This window comes from Plectropomus leopardus, chromosome 8 (genome assembly GCF_026936395.1).
Source record: "Plectropomus leopardus strain MGB_pleo_1.0 chromosome 8, ASM2693639v1, whole genome shotgun sequence".
NCBI lineage: Eukaryota > Metazoa > Chordata > Actinopteri > Perciformes > Serranidae > Plectropomus > Plectropomus leopardus.
The window spans coordinates 25,223,294-25,236,082 of NC_142183.1; the positions used below are offsets into that span (position 1 = coordinate 25,223,294).

At 42.7% G+C, this 12,789-nt stretch overlaps 1 protein-coding gene across 2 annotated transcripts in view; it reads right to left on the reverse strand.

Moving 5' to 3' along the window:
- The window catches only part of n4bp3 (NEDD4 binding protein 3), a 29,490-nt gene that overhangs the window by 2,517 nt on the left and 14,184 nt on the right, over positions 1-12,789 (reverse strand). For both annotated transcript variants that reach the window (XM_042493981.2, XM_042493982.2), the window contains exons 2-9: positions 4,196-4,467; positions 3,888-4,059; positions 2,478-2,687; positions 2,065-2,186; positions 1,715-1,910; positions 1,230-1,322; positions 887-1,138; positions 445-703 (exon numbers count right to left, since the gene is read on the reverse strand). In XM_042493981.2, the coding sequence (XP_042349915.1) occupies positions 445-703; positions 887-1,138; positions 1,230-1,322; positions 1,715-1,910; positions 2,065-2,186; positions 2,478-2,687; positions 3,888-4,059; positions 4,196-4,434 (1,543 nt within the window). In that variant the 5' untranslated portion in view covers positions 4,435-4,467. The remainder of the gene's footprint in view (positions 1-444; positions 704-886; positions 1,139-1,229; positions 1,323-1,714; positions 1,911-2,064; positions 2,187-2,477; positions 2,688-3,887; positions 4,060-4,195; positions 4,468-12,789) is intronic.

Here is a 12,789-nt window from a genome sequence, read left to right on the forward strand (position 1 = left end):
CGTAGGGGAAATATGATGAAAGACATTGGCTGCTTTTAAATGTGCAGAAAACTTTGCTCTTGACCTGGTTAGTCAAATAACCTGATTTTGGGTCCGGGGATGTAAACATCATCACTCAAAATAACCCAGACAAGCAGACCCAGCTGCATTGATAAGAAAACCCAGTTTGGATGCCTTACTTGCTGTGATATTAAACACACATCTGTGACATATAATTATCTTGCTTTTACTTTTCCCCCAAACTTTCCATGCATGTCAGCTTGGCATGTGCAGGTTTATGGAAAGTCTTTGAGACTTGGTAAAATGTTGTACCAACAAATGAACTTTTATCTGTGCTTGTGGCGCCTCGGCATGAATATATTCCTTTTAACCATCAAAGCAAGGAGTTAAACGATGCCAGTGATGACATGTACACACATGTAACAGAAGTACACATGAAGCTACCTGTTGCCCCAGCTGAAGCACTCTCTTCACCTCCTTTTCCGTCTTCGTTAGCAGTCTGAGAGGGACATCTGCGACGCTGTGTCCCCTGCAGGACAAGCTTCAGTGCGTCTATCTGGCTCTCCCTGTTGCGCAGATCTGTGCGTGTCTCCCTGAGCTGTGTCTTCAGCTGGAAGATCTCACTCAGCTTCTGGGTCACCTCCGCCTGGGAGTCCCTCAGCTGCTGCTTCAACAAGGAGATCTCTCCTGACTTCTGGCAAACCTGAGAGACACAGTAAATGGAAAATTGGGGCAGGAGAGATATGAAGTTTACTGACTCTGCGTACCTCTTTGTGATCATTTTAATAGGACAAACAAGGAAGGAATTCAGTTATCTCTACTGTTCCCTGTAATTACTGCTTTTTAAGTGCTTCTCCGGCCGTCAAGTGTCCTTCCAAGGTCATACCTCCCACTGCGTCTCCTCCAGGGTCGGACTAGTCCGCTTTGTCATGACTTCGCCCTCCTGGCTCCTTTCCTTATTCAGGTTATCAAGCTCCTCTTGCAGTTTGTTCTTCTCCTGCTGCACCTTGAACAGCTGCAACTGCAGGCTGCGCTGGGACCGCTGGGCATGCTGGGAAACCTGACGCAGCTTAGTGGCATACAGGCGTTTCAGCTCTTCAACCTCCTTCTCCCACAGACGCTGTTTTCCTTCAAACACCTGCATACAGGAAAGCAGATGGACGTCAAACTTCAAAAGAGAGGCAGACGGATGTATAGATTTATGGTGAAGAAAAGACAATGGGATTCACCTGAGCGATGGCGCCCTCGCTTTCATCCAGGTTTCTCTTCATCTGTTTCAGCTCGTGTTCTTTCTCCACCAGACGCTCCTCCAGATCCCGGACCTGGAAAAGAGTCCCAAGGTGTAAAACCAAGTGCTATAAAAACAGTTCAAGCTGACATCACACTGGTGAACAAGCTGCACATGATCATATAGGAACCTGTATTTATGATTTATTTATTGATCGTTTTGAGATTATTATTTCAGGGTTTGGTTTTGTAGTTAAGTGTTTCATTGGTATTTATTACATATTTAACATTTTGATTAGCACTAGGGCACTTTAATTGTTTTAGCTTTTGTCTTATATCTTTTTGTCATGTTTCATCCTGTATGTTGCTGAAAACCAAATCTATCTATGGGTACAAATAAAGTAATCTGAACCTCATCCTGTGTTAGTGAGTCTGTTAATCACTCTGACCCGCTCATCCTCCATCCATATATCTGCACGTTACTCACCACTTCCTCAACAGACAGGGACAGTGTCCATTCATAAGGAGGTGGAGCCTCCCCTCCATATGGAGTCAGACGGCTCAGGGTTGCCATGCTCCGACAAGCCATCTCCCCCATGGCCACGCCCCCTGACCCTATAGCCTTTGGGCTCAGAGGGGTGCGGTCCAGGGAGCCAATGGTGTTGATGTGGCCCATTGATGCACTAAAAGAAAAAAAAAAAAGAGAGAGATAAACCCCAAAGGCCATTAAAATCTCTTCCATTATCACCACCCACACAGTCATTAAGTATGAAAAAATCAATTATAGCAACACCTCTTTTGAATATAAAGTAGAGCTAAGACAATAATGCAGCAGACCTGATGTGAGACAGGTGTGGGCGGAACGGAGGCCGGTATGGCGGCAGGCTGCTCATGGAGTTATGGCCCGAGTCTGACAGGTTATCATCCTCCTGGCTCATCCCACGCACCGAGGAAAGCGCCTACACAGTTATAATTATGCAGTTATTCGTCAGTGTAACAGTAATAGGCTGAAATTTTTTTTATTTTAATTCCAAATAATGGCTCAATAAAATGACAAATCAAGAGAAGTTGGTAGTTTTGCTTCTGTAATTAAGACCTAATTCACTTGTTCGCTGGCCCAGAGCTCAACTTTCAATTGAACTAAAGTCCATTAAAAAGTTTGAGACAATCAAATAAATGGACTAGAGGCAGTAACTGGACATCGGTTCATGAGACCTGGATCAAGACTTAAAGTTACGATCATGTGTTACCTTGTTTCCACTTGATGTGGGTCTGTCATGACGGGAGGGTGACGAAGATGAGGACGAGGTGGAGACAGCCTTAGGGACATGGGCATATGCTCTGTGTAGCCCATTGGAAAGGCCGTGGTCCACATCCTCCGATTTGGATGACGGATAGAGGTTTTGCATTGAGCTGAAATTTTTGGGGGTGACAGGCTTAAAGGCAGACCTTAAACGAGCCTGGAGAAAAAGAACAAAGTTCGGGGGTACTTTCAGAGGATGCAACATTTATAGTAGAAACTTTAACTACAGGGGAGAGACAGACTTTGTTCACAGCAAATATGGCTGTGGCTGTTAAATCAAAGCTGTCCCACCCTCTGTGTTGTTAGAGTTGATCAATTCAAGCAGAAAAAAGGTGAGATTTGATTGCTGCAATAAATTCAGCAGCACAGCAAGTGGCAGATTCTCAATCCATGCTGGCGAACCAGAGGCTGATTTATGCTGGTAACAGGCTATGGGGGTGTTGCACCACGCTACCAGAGATGTATAAATGTGATACTGATCAATTTAGCACAGCCCTAGCAGCCAGTTACTGGCTGTATATCATTTAAAAAAAGAACACAATGGGAAGTCATTCAGCTGCATCTGTGCCTGAATACGTTTAACTTAAAGTTTACTCCTACAGTACTAGAGTTTAAAAATGTAATTCACATGATGCTTCCAAAATTATGTTTTTTTCAGGGCCTGAATTTCAGTGCAGGATTGAGAGTATTGTGCATAATTTTGTTGACTCTCGCAAATATAGCAATTACAATTCAGGCAATTTCTGCGCACATTTGTAGAGAGGTCAAATAAATTTCAGCTAATGTCATTTGCACTAGTGCAGAATGCGGATGGACTGGACAACACACATGTTGCGCTCTCTCTTCATCTCTCCACAAAGGTGCAAGCCCCCTGTACTGTTTCAGAATATCTAGTGACAGACAGGATTAAATTATCTGAAGTTAAGGGCACGCAAGCATAAAGGTACCTGGCGGAACCCAAAAGGACTAATGCAAATGGCAGTGATGTCAATGTTAACAGCGTTAACACTCAGGTTCCTCAAACACGTAACGGTCGCATTACTAAGGCGAAGCAGCAGTCCAGAGAGAGGTTTCACGCTAGCAGGCTCGGAATATATCTGTGGCTCTGACTAAAGAACACTGAAATGAGCGGTTACATTTGTGAAATGTATGGTGCCGAGCCTTTTACCTGCCGATTTTACAAAACTTTAAGTCGCCACTAAGATGGCATTTCTCATACAGCAAGGAAAAGAAAAGAGTACAGCATGGATACCAGAGAATACAAAAAAAGACACGGGAAAAAGAAGTAAGTGCAGTTCCAAAAATAAAAAAGGCCTTATAAAATGAAACTTTTTTCGGGGTTTTCAACAATATTTACCTTTTCATACTTGCCCCCACTTGGAAGTGAGTTCTTTGTCAAATCTACTTCGGTGCCGTCTTTATGGTAGACTTTGGCGTATAAGTTGTCCTCCTCACGGCCACTGGTAGGGCTGAGGCAAGGGATAACGTCCTTCTTACCGTCACTGCTTGCGCTTGCTTTAGGCTCTTTTCTGTTTGGAGGCACAGTGGGTCAACTAGGATCGAGTCCTGTCAGGTTTAATAGTACCTTGCAAACTACTTTGCCTTCAAATTTGCAGCATGTGAAATGTTTACTGAAAGCATGTGTGTCTTTATGGCTGCACTCACCTGGTTATGTTGAGGTAGTTGAGTAATTCTCTTTGGGTAAAGCCTTTCTTCAGGAGGCCATTGGTCTGTTTGGGTCTCACCTGGGGCACTGCGCGGCTGCCTTTAGTCGGGGACACATCTGGCCTCTCCACCAGACTGCCTACACTTCCCATGCCGCAACGGGCCGAGAGGGGCAACGGGTTACGGAAGTTTTTGTTGGGGCCACGGGTCAGAGGAAGAGTCTGAACTGAGGTTGCCATTGGTTACAGGGCTCTGTGGGGAGGTGAGGTGCTCTGTAAAAAAAGAGAAAAAGGAAGGTGAAGAAGTTAGACCTGTTTATAGTAAATAATGAGCTGACCATGATTGTGATAGCAACAAACCATCACAGGATTTCTGTTCAGATTTTCACTGCATCTTGGTAAGCTGTGTTTTAAGCACATTACCATTTTTAAGGGAAGGTACCTGTTGGTTCTGTGCTTATTAGGGCTGAAACTGATATTTATGGTCATTATCAGTTGTTTTCTCAATTAATTGATTAGTCATTGTCTCTAAAATGTCAGATAAAAAAATCTCAGCACTTAAGGTGACATCTGCAAATGTTTTGTTTTGTCCGACAAGCAGTTAAAACCCAAAGACCTTCAGTTACTTTCACAGAAGACTACAGAAACTAGAAAATATACACATCAGAGAGGCTGGAACCAGAGACTTTTGGCAGTCTTTCTTTAAAAAATGACTTGAAATGATGAATTATCAAAATCGTAGGTGAGTAAGTTTCAGTGGATCAGCTGATTGACTAATTGCCTATTTGCTGCAGTTCTAAGGCTTTAAACCAAATAAACTACAACAACGACTGAGAGTCAACAGCCGTGACAGTGGCTCTTCAATGGCTTCTCTTTTCAGACCAGGAGGCCACATTCACTTTTTTTTATTAAGTCCATGCATTTAGCAGATATAATGTTTACCATGGCTACAGTGTTGATTTTAGCACACATTTACATGGCAGCATTTGCTAATAGGGACAAAACATAGAATGTAAGCCAAAATCACTCTGGATTCATCATCTGGGCACCATGAATATCTGAACCAATCCATTCAATGGTTGTCAAGATATGTCACCAATAGCATAAAATGTCAAACTCATGGTGGTGCTACATGAAAATTCAGAGGAGGTCTTGTACACATGTACACAACCTCTGCGGACCATGAATGTGTGCGCAAAATGTCATGGCAGTCCATCCAAAAATTGCTTAGATATCAGTCTGACCAAAGTGGTGGACCGACCAAAATTGGCATCAATAAAGCCGTGCTGCTTAAGTAAAATGAAGTGTGTGTGTCTTTACTCTGTAACTGAAATAAACTACACCTCCTGCCCCTTTACTACCCTGAGTGGAGGCTTATCTCTGGAGGACGAGCATGAGTTGACAGACGTTTCATCAGCTGTGTTTCTCTGTACAGACAGCTGTCTCAGAGCACAGCTACAACAACGCAGCCTTCCCACACACAAACTGACCTGCACGAAAACCCTATTATAGGAGAACAATGAATGTAAAACTTACAAAGAGGACAAATCCCAAACCAATTTGAAAATGTCTATTTCATAATGTAGCTGTTACAGCATCAGCCCTGCCTCTTAGAAGCTCATGTTATCCTCTCCTCAACAGGCAAGTCAAAAACAACAGTATCACATGAGTGAGGGTTTTGCTATTTTTTATGGTGGCATATGTCACATCACAAACCTGCTACATAACTCTGATCCAACGATGGATCAGATAGAAAATCAGACAGAAATGCTTTGGTAACAATACACATTATGGTCAAATTAATCGAGTGCCAGCTTATTTTGTTTGCAAATTTCTGTCATCAAAAGCATGTGTATCCAAATGCACCAATCACACAGTGAGCCTTCAGAAGTCTGGCATGGCCTGAACACATTTCCCACAGATATGATGGCTGTCTGCATGAGATTAAGTTTTCTGTCAGTCACTGCAGGCAGAAAAGAAACAGCACAATGAAAAACATTTTCTCTTGACTCTGACTAAACTAAACCAGTTGCCAAGTTACCCCAACACCTACCTAAGAGGCACTATTGTTTTGTCGATTTGAGTTTGAGCCTCTTCAGCTCTGCGCAGCAAATCTTCTCTCAATATCGTCTGTCAAATCACCCACATATCCCCTCCCTTCCTTCTTTTCAGACAACCTCATTAAGGCTCACTATTGATTTCACCCTTTTGACCCTCTTTCCCTGTGCATAAACACCTCCCAGTAACCATAAAACATTCTTGAGACCATAAAACACACAAACACGCCGCAGTCTCTCTGGCTATAAACAGGACCAGAGGGAGGCAAAGTCTCCTTATGTGCTCAGCCACAAGGGTACACAGGTAGAGTTTAAAGGGCCATACCACACATTTTGCTAGTTTTACCCCATAAACATCCAATCTCAATATAACATAACTGCCAACCCTGTTTTAAACCACTCCACAAATTTTAAGATTTATTTCTTAACTTGTAGCTCTTGGTTTTGATTATTTTTTATTTTATTAAAATAACCCAGAGAGAGGCTTATAAATTGCTTCAGATTGGTAATCCATCACAAAGAACATGTCCTTGTCAAGGATATGCCACTGCTCTGTGATAAATCGTTTTCCTCTGTTATTTGAGACATGGCTGCCAAAAAGCACTCTAGTGTAAAGGTATGCTGTCACAAGATCCAACCTGGAGGCTCACCATTATAAAATGCTGGGTTTTTCCTTCATTAGAAAAGGTCCTGTTTGACAGCTGACTCTTAGGCCTCAGGTTTAAATGTCCTTAAACGTCCTTAAAGGTGAGCTTCAAGTCTGTTCCTGCTGGCTCCCCCATAATTATAAAGCAAGAGCAAAAAATGGCCACTGGGATAGATTGATTTTCTGAAATCTCTGAAACAAGATTCAGGTTGCTGCAAGTGTCTGGAAGTTAGGAAATCAAGCTTTTAAAACTTGTTTTAAATTAAATGTGTGACATGTACATGATGTACATTGGCAGAAATGCAGTCTCAGAACCCATCAGCTGTTGTCTGACACTAATGTAGTTTGGATTATTTTCTAACTTATCTGCATTCATATGCAGGTATCTGTTTATTTAGATTAGCAAAAATATTGTCTGGGCCGGTATCAAGTTGCAAATTAAACTGTCACCAATGAGCAGCACAAGGAAGCAGAAGTCTTGTCCAGGATATCTGCTTGTTACACCAAATTTCCTGAATTACTGGCCATTACCTCAGAGGCTACATCATCTTCAGACCAATAGCCGAAGGGTTCCAAAATTGCTTCCAGTATGGTAGTTACTCTACAATGTTTTTGCAAGGGCATGGTTGCTTCAGGAATCAAACCTTGGCTCGTCCAAATTAATGACTAGGACATCCTGCCGCCTGACCATCCGTTCTCAGTCAGCACACACTAACGACACACACACACTACCTTAAAGCAATCTCTCTCTCTTGCTGTCACACAGAAATATACCATGCCTGAGCACCGAAACCCGCAGTTACACTCTGGAATCTCCTCTTGCTTCTAATACAATCCACATTTATCAAGTACTTTGCACTGCTGGCCTCGACAGTTATAACAATTATGCAAATGGTTAAAATAGGCAGAGAGAGCTGTGCAACGGCAGCTCCAGCCCACTCCACTCAGGGCTCTCAGCCAGTCCGAGATCAAAGCAGCCAAAGCAGCTCATGTTTATATTCATGAGGTACAATTTCTCTTGATGTAAAACTTTCCACTAAAGCATCCGGCTCCTAATCAGCCAATATAATACCGGCTGAGAAAAGAGACCTGATTATCAATGATGATGGATATAATCAAATACAATGTGACAACCCGGTATTCCTCTGGTGCCGTCCAAGCAGGAAGTCTGTGTCATGGGTCAAAGTGAGACATGATGGATATGAGTCAGTGCAGGTCATGCTGAGTGTGTATGTGCCTGACACCAAATGAATTAATCATGAGTGTGCCAAACCTAATGGCCACTGGCCAAGGGCTGACACAGTATTTTTAGGCACGGTATTTTACTCTGTTTGTGTCTTGTATCTGCCAAAGACATGAGAGGCCAATCGATGCTTGACGGGAAGCAGGGGCTGAGGTGAGGGAAGGCGACCCAATTCCTTTTGGGTAGATTGGAGGCTAAAAATCCTTTTAGGCAGTAACCACAAATCTTGCAGGACTGAGGAAATCTTGCATCCAGTTGTTTTCCATAATTGCCTTGTAGTTTATGGGCCTCGAGTAAACCAGGAGACACAGCAAGATTTACAGCCCAGCCCTGATGAACCATGGGGCCCTGAAATGCAACACACATCCTTAAATCACATACACAAACACACACACACACACACACGGATCAAAGCAGTGCTTTCCACCAGCCTTGAACAGCTACGGTCTAATTGAAAAGTGCTCTGTTCTTGATTTATGCTTCTTTCAAAGCAGTGACAAGCTCTTTCAAAAGCTGCTAACTTTGATCAAAAATGTTGAACATCAGTGTATCAAAGTGCTGCGCAGGTAATTGATGAGCCTTTCCCTGCATCTGCTGCTGTGCATGTTGCTGGTTGCCTCGTTCAAAAAGGTTAATTGCTGCAAACTGAAACTCTAAAGTAAAATTAGTACATGAATGAAACAGATTACTGACTAGATCTGGCTAGCAAACCTTATCAGCCTGCTAAACATAGCTGAGAGTCAGTATAATTACCTTGTGGGAGCGCACAGTGTTCCTGAAACAGTGGAAGCAGGCTTTCTGACACATTAATTTATTTATGGCAGAATGTCACAATCAGAACGTGCAGTGAGTGGAGTGTTGTTGAAATATATATGCAGTTTGGTTATTCATTGCACCACACTCTTGGAGTGCAGAGCGTACTCAGGGCACGGATGGAGTAGCAGAACATCAAGTCCATCTGCTACAACCATTCAATCTGCTGGGTCTAGCAGCTGCTCATCTCATCCATCAATCTGATCTGATCAGCTATCAACGGAACGACGAATCAATTTTCTGCTGAGGAAAAAAAAGAACTCAAGAAGAGCTCTGCCTGTACTGTGTCCACAAACATGCAAAAACCCCTACATTTAGAGAGGGGACACAGAATGATAAAAAAGGGACACACTATTGCAACACATAGACTCTAATTCTGTGGGAAACACTGGGAAGTAAGTAAATACTGCAGTTCTCAAACAGAAAGAACTATAAAATTTAATTAAAATTAAATTAATTTTGTTTTGTCAACACTGTCACTTATAGAGATATAGAGCATTGCACACTAAAGAGGAGATGTGTGAACATGTTCCTGAGAGGGTGTGAGTCTCTAAAGGCTCTCAGTGAGGCTTTACAGTGAAAGGTTTTGGCTCTAGTTTTCTCAGGCTCATATCCTAACTCATCTAGAAAACCATACAACTGCCACCTAACTACAATCACAAAGAAAACAAAACACACAGCCTTCAAGTGGGAGGTTTCAAGGACGCTCTCTCCTCAATTATTGTAATCAGGTGTCCTGCAGGGAAGACAAAGCTTTCAATGAAATGCTTGAGCGTGAAGAGGGGATATTTCAAACCCTCAGAGACACAAAGGTCAGCACTGGGACTGAGACAGAGGAGAGAAGGACAGGGAAACCAAATTCCAAAGATGCTTCACAGAACACAAGCTCGGGCTCGTCAGCTTTTGATGCACAAAATGCTCCCTCCCACGGACGCTCACTCACACTTGTGTGCGCGCAGGTCACTCAACACAGCCCCGGAAAAAAAGCACACGCAAGGCTCGCAGCTCCAGATCCTGTGCCCTCTTCCCTCGGCGCTCTCTCTCCCCTGCTCCACGAACAAAGTTTGTTTACGTTTGTGGGGTAACTTTGCAGGTTACATCTAAAACTCCCACACAGCTCACACTGTTACATTATATAAGCTCTATCAATGCTGTGCTCGCTAGTTGCCACAGCTGTTAGTTGTGTAAAACACTATAGAGCGATTACCAAATCAGCCACTGGCCTTATTTAATCTATTCCACAGAGAACTGCTGTGTTATATTTAACTCCTACTCTGCCATTACAGCATGCCGTGGTGGTTTGATGCAGTGTCATAACTTTGACGCATCATGCTAAGAAGGATGTTTACCGGCCAAAACAGGCTAATTATAGACATTATTTCCGGCCAGCTCATTTAAAATTGTATCTGTAGGCTTGACTGGTATTGATTTTGTTTTTTCTAGTGGAAATGACATTTCAGCATGTCAAAAATGTCACTTTTTGACACAAAAGGAGGCTGAATAGGAAGGAAGGAACCATGCCACATGAGAAGCAAAGTAGCGCTCTGCTCTCTGATTGACTATTACATGGTAGCATGTAATGTGTGAGTGTGAGAGTGTCTCTGGCTGTGGGGCACAACAGCAGAAGAGAGCTCGGCAGCAGCCTCTAATTGTTAGCAGGTTATTCATTATGGATGGGAGACAATCAGGCAGACAGACCTTGTTCCTCTCCACAGATCCTGAGGCCTTTCAGGGGAGCCAAGATGCTAAAAAGAGGGGTCGTGAAATGTTCCTTCTGTGCAACTGAGGGCCGTTTGTGTGTCATGCAGTGTCACACGCTTATAAAATATGACAAGCTACACACAGAATCTAGTCAAACGCCTCAAGCTTAACGGCCTTGAGGCAATTCTTGTCTTCTGTTTTCTGAATGAGAGAGCAGACAGAACTTTGCGTAAAAAAAGGTCAACTTTCATATTTCATGACACTCAAGATGACGAGCAGCCTCTCTGTGAAACACGGGCCATAACTCACTGGCGGTCAGACGTGATGGTGCTAAAGCTGAAGGCCCAGTGTTCAGTCTCACACTGTCTCCATTGATGAGCAACACTTGAGTCTTGATGGAGGTCAACAGGTCATATTTGGTCATGACCGCGGATACAGAGTGCTATTGAGCACACACAGTTAAGAGCAGACGTTTTATTCCTTGAGTACTGACAAGGGAGAGCTGACACATTTTAGGGAACACTGGAGCAGCTTGTATACCAGTGATACTCAACGTACAATACATGGGCCAAATCTGGCTCTCGACAGGGTGTCGGGTGGCCTCCCAACCATTTTCTAATTCACAATAAAAAATAAAGTGAGACTTGCCCCTGACCTTCAGTCATTTTGCAAAAGGCCCTCAAACAAAGCAAGTTGAGTATCCCTGTTATATACCATACCATACCATCGTATAAGCTTAGAACTCATGATTATGAATAAAAGCCCAACTGTTCTGCTATGGAAATGTAGAGCCAGCTCGGTGCTGTAGTCCCGCTGTGCTGCCCGCAGCAAAGGAGTGCTCTGCCCGCTGAGCAAGGCTCTGCTGCCCGGAGTTAAATCAGCTACTGACGCCAAAAGAGGCGCTTCTCCTCCTCCTCCAGCAAAATATAAAAATAAAAAATAAAAGCAACAGTTCTGGCTCCATCTTTTATTTCTTTTGTATGTTTTAGTACTTTCCCCCCCTTTCTCTATGTCTTTCTCTCTGTCTGGCAAGCCTTGACAGCAGAAATCAACTGTGATGTGGGGGTAAGGGCGGGAACTCTGGTGATGCAACCAGGAAATCCTCTGAAGGCTAGACCGTCCCATTTAATAACTCCGGAGGTGCCTCCGAAGGAGTCACCTCCGTAGACCGTGTAGGATGCGTCCTCCGGAGGATGCAGACTGTGAATTGGGACACAGCTTGTGTGTTACACTAATGTGGTTATTTTAAGCACCGTTTAACTGATATTCACATGATATAATAAAGTCTTCATACGAACTCTACATTTTTTTGTTGTCTTTTTATTATTGTTTGTTATTTTTTAAGTTCTGTTTGCATTAGCCTCTAGCTTCTTGACCTCTCCTGACACATTTCTTATTTTATTCATTTGAATTTGATGCAGTTTTTAATTGTGTGCAAATAAAGTGGTGAAGTACTGAGTCCTAAAACGTGGAAGTCTGTTAGCCTTTTAGCACTTCCGGTTCCCTCGTCTTATAGTCTATGGGTTTTTTAAATGGGTTTTCGGTAAAATGCCTCAAATAAGGTCTGTGGTTAACACAGGCTGAAGATATAAAGATGTTTTGCTCTGCACCATAAAATACGTCTTCTTAAACCTGATTTTTGAACTTTTAAGGTTTTACTCGTCTTTTACTCTAACAAGTGGCTAAATGGGACTACATTGTTTGTCAGAGACGTTAGACATTATCATAATGGGACACAGAAACTCATTAAACCCACTTGTCTGCCTTTACAGCTTTACAGAGTCACACTCAAACTTGTAGATTTATCTGGTTATAATATTATTCCATTATGTTTAACATATTTTCACAGTGTTTGTATTTGTAACGTTTAGGTTGTGCGACCAAAATATAATTTGTTTATAGCCTAACAATAGCTTTTTGCCTCTGGCGATTTCATTTAAGTTTCAAAACACACAAAAGCGGTGTTCATCTGTGAAGATTACCATGCTAAAAAAAACATGTAAGTATCATAAACTCTTGTTCGTCACAGAGTTTATTTTTGGCAATAATCAAAAATCCCATTCAAAAATCCCATAAGATTTTTGACAAGGGAACCATTGTGATGTCATCTTCCTGGTTGGCCTACAAAAATACGT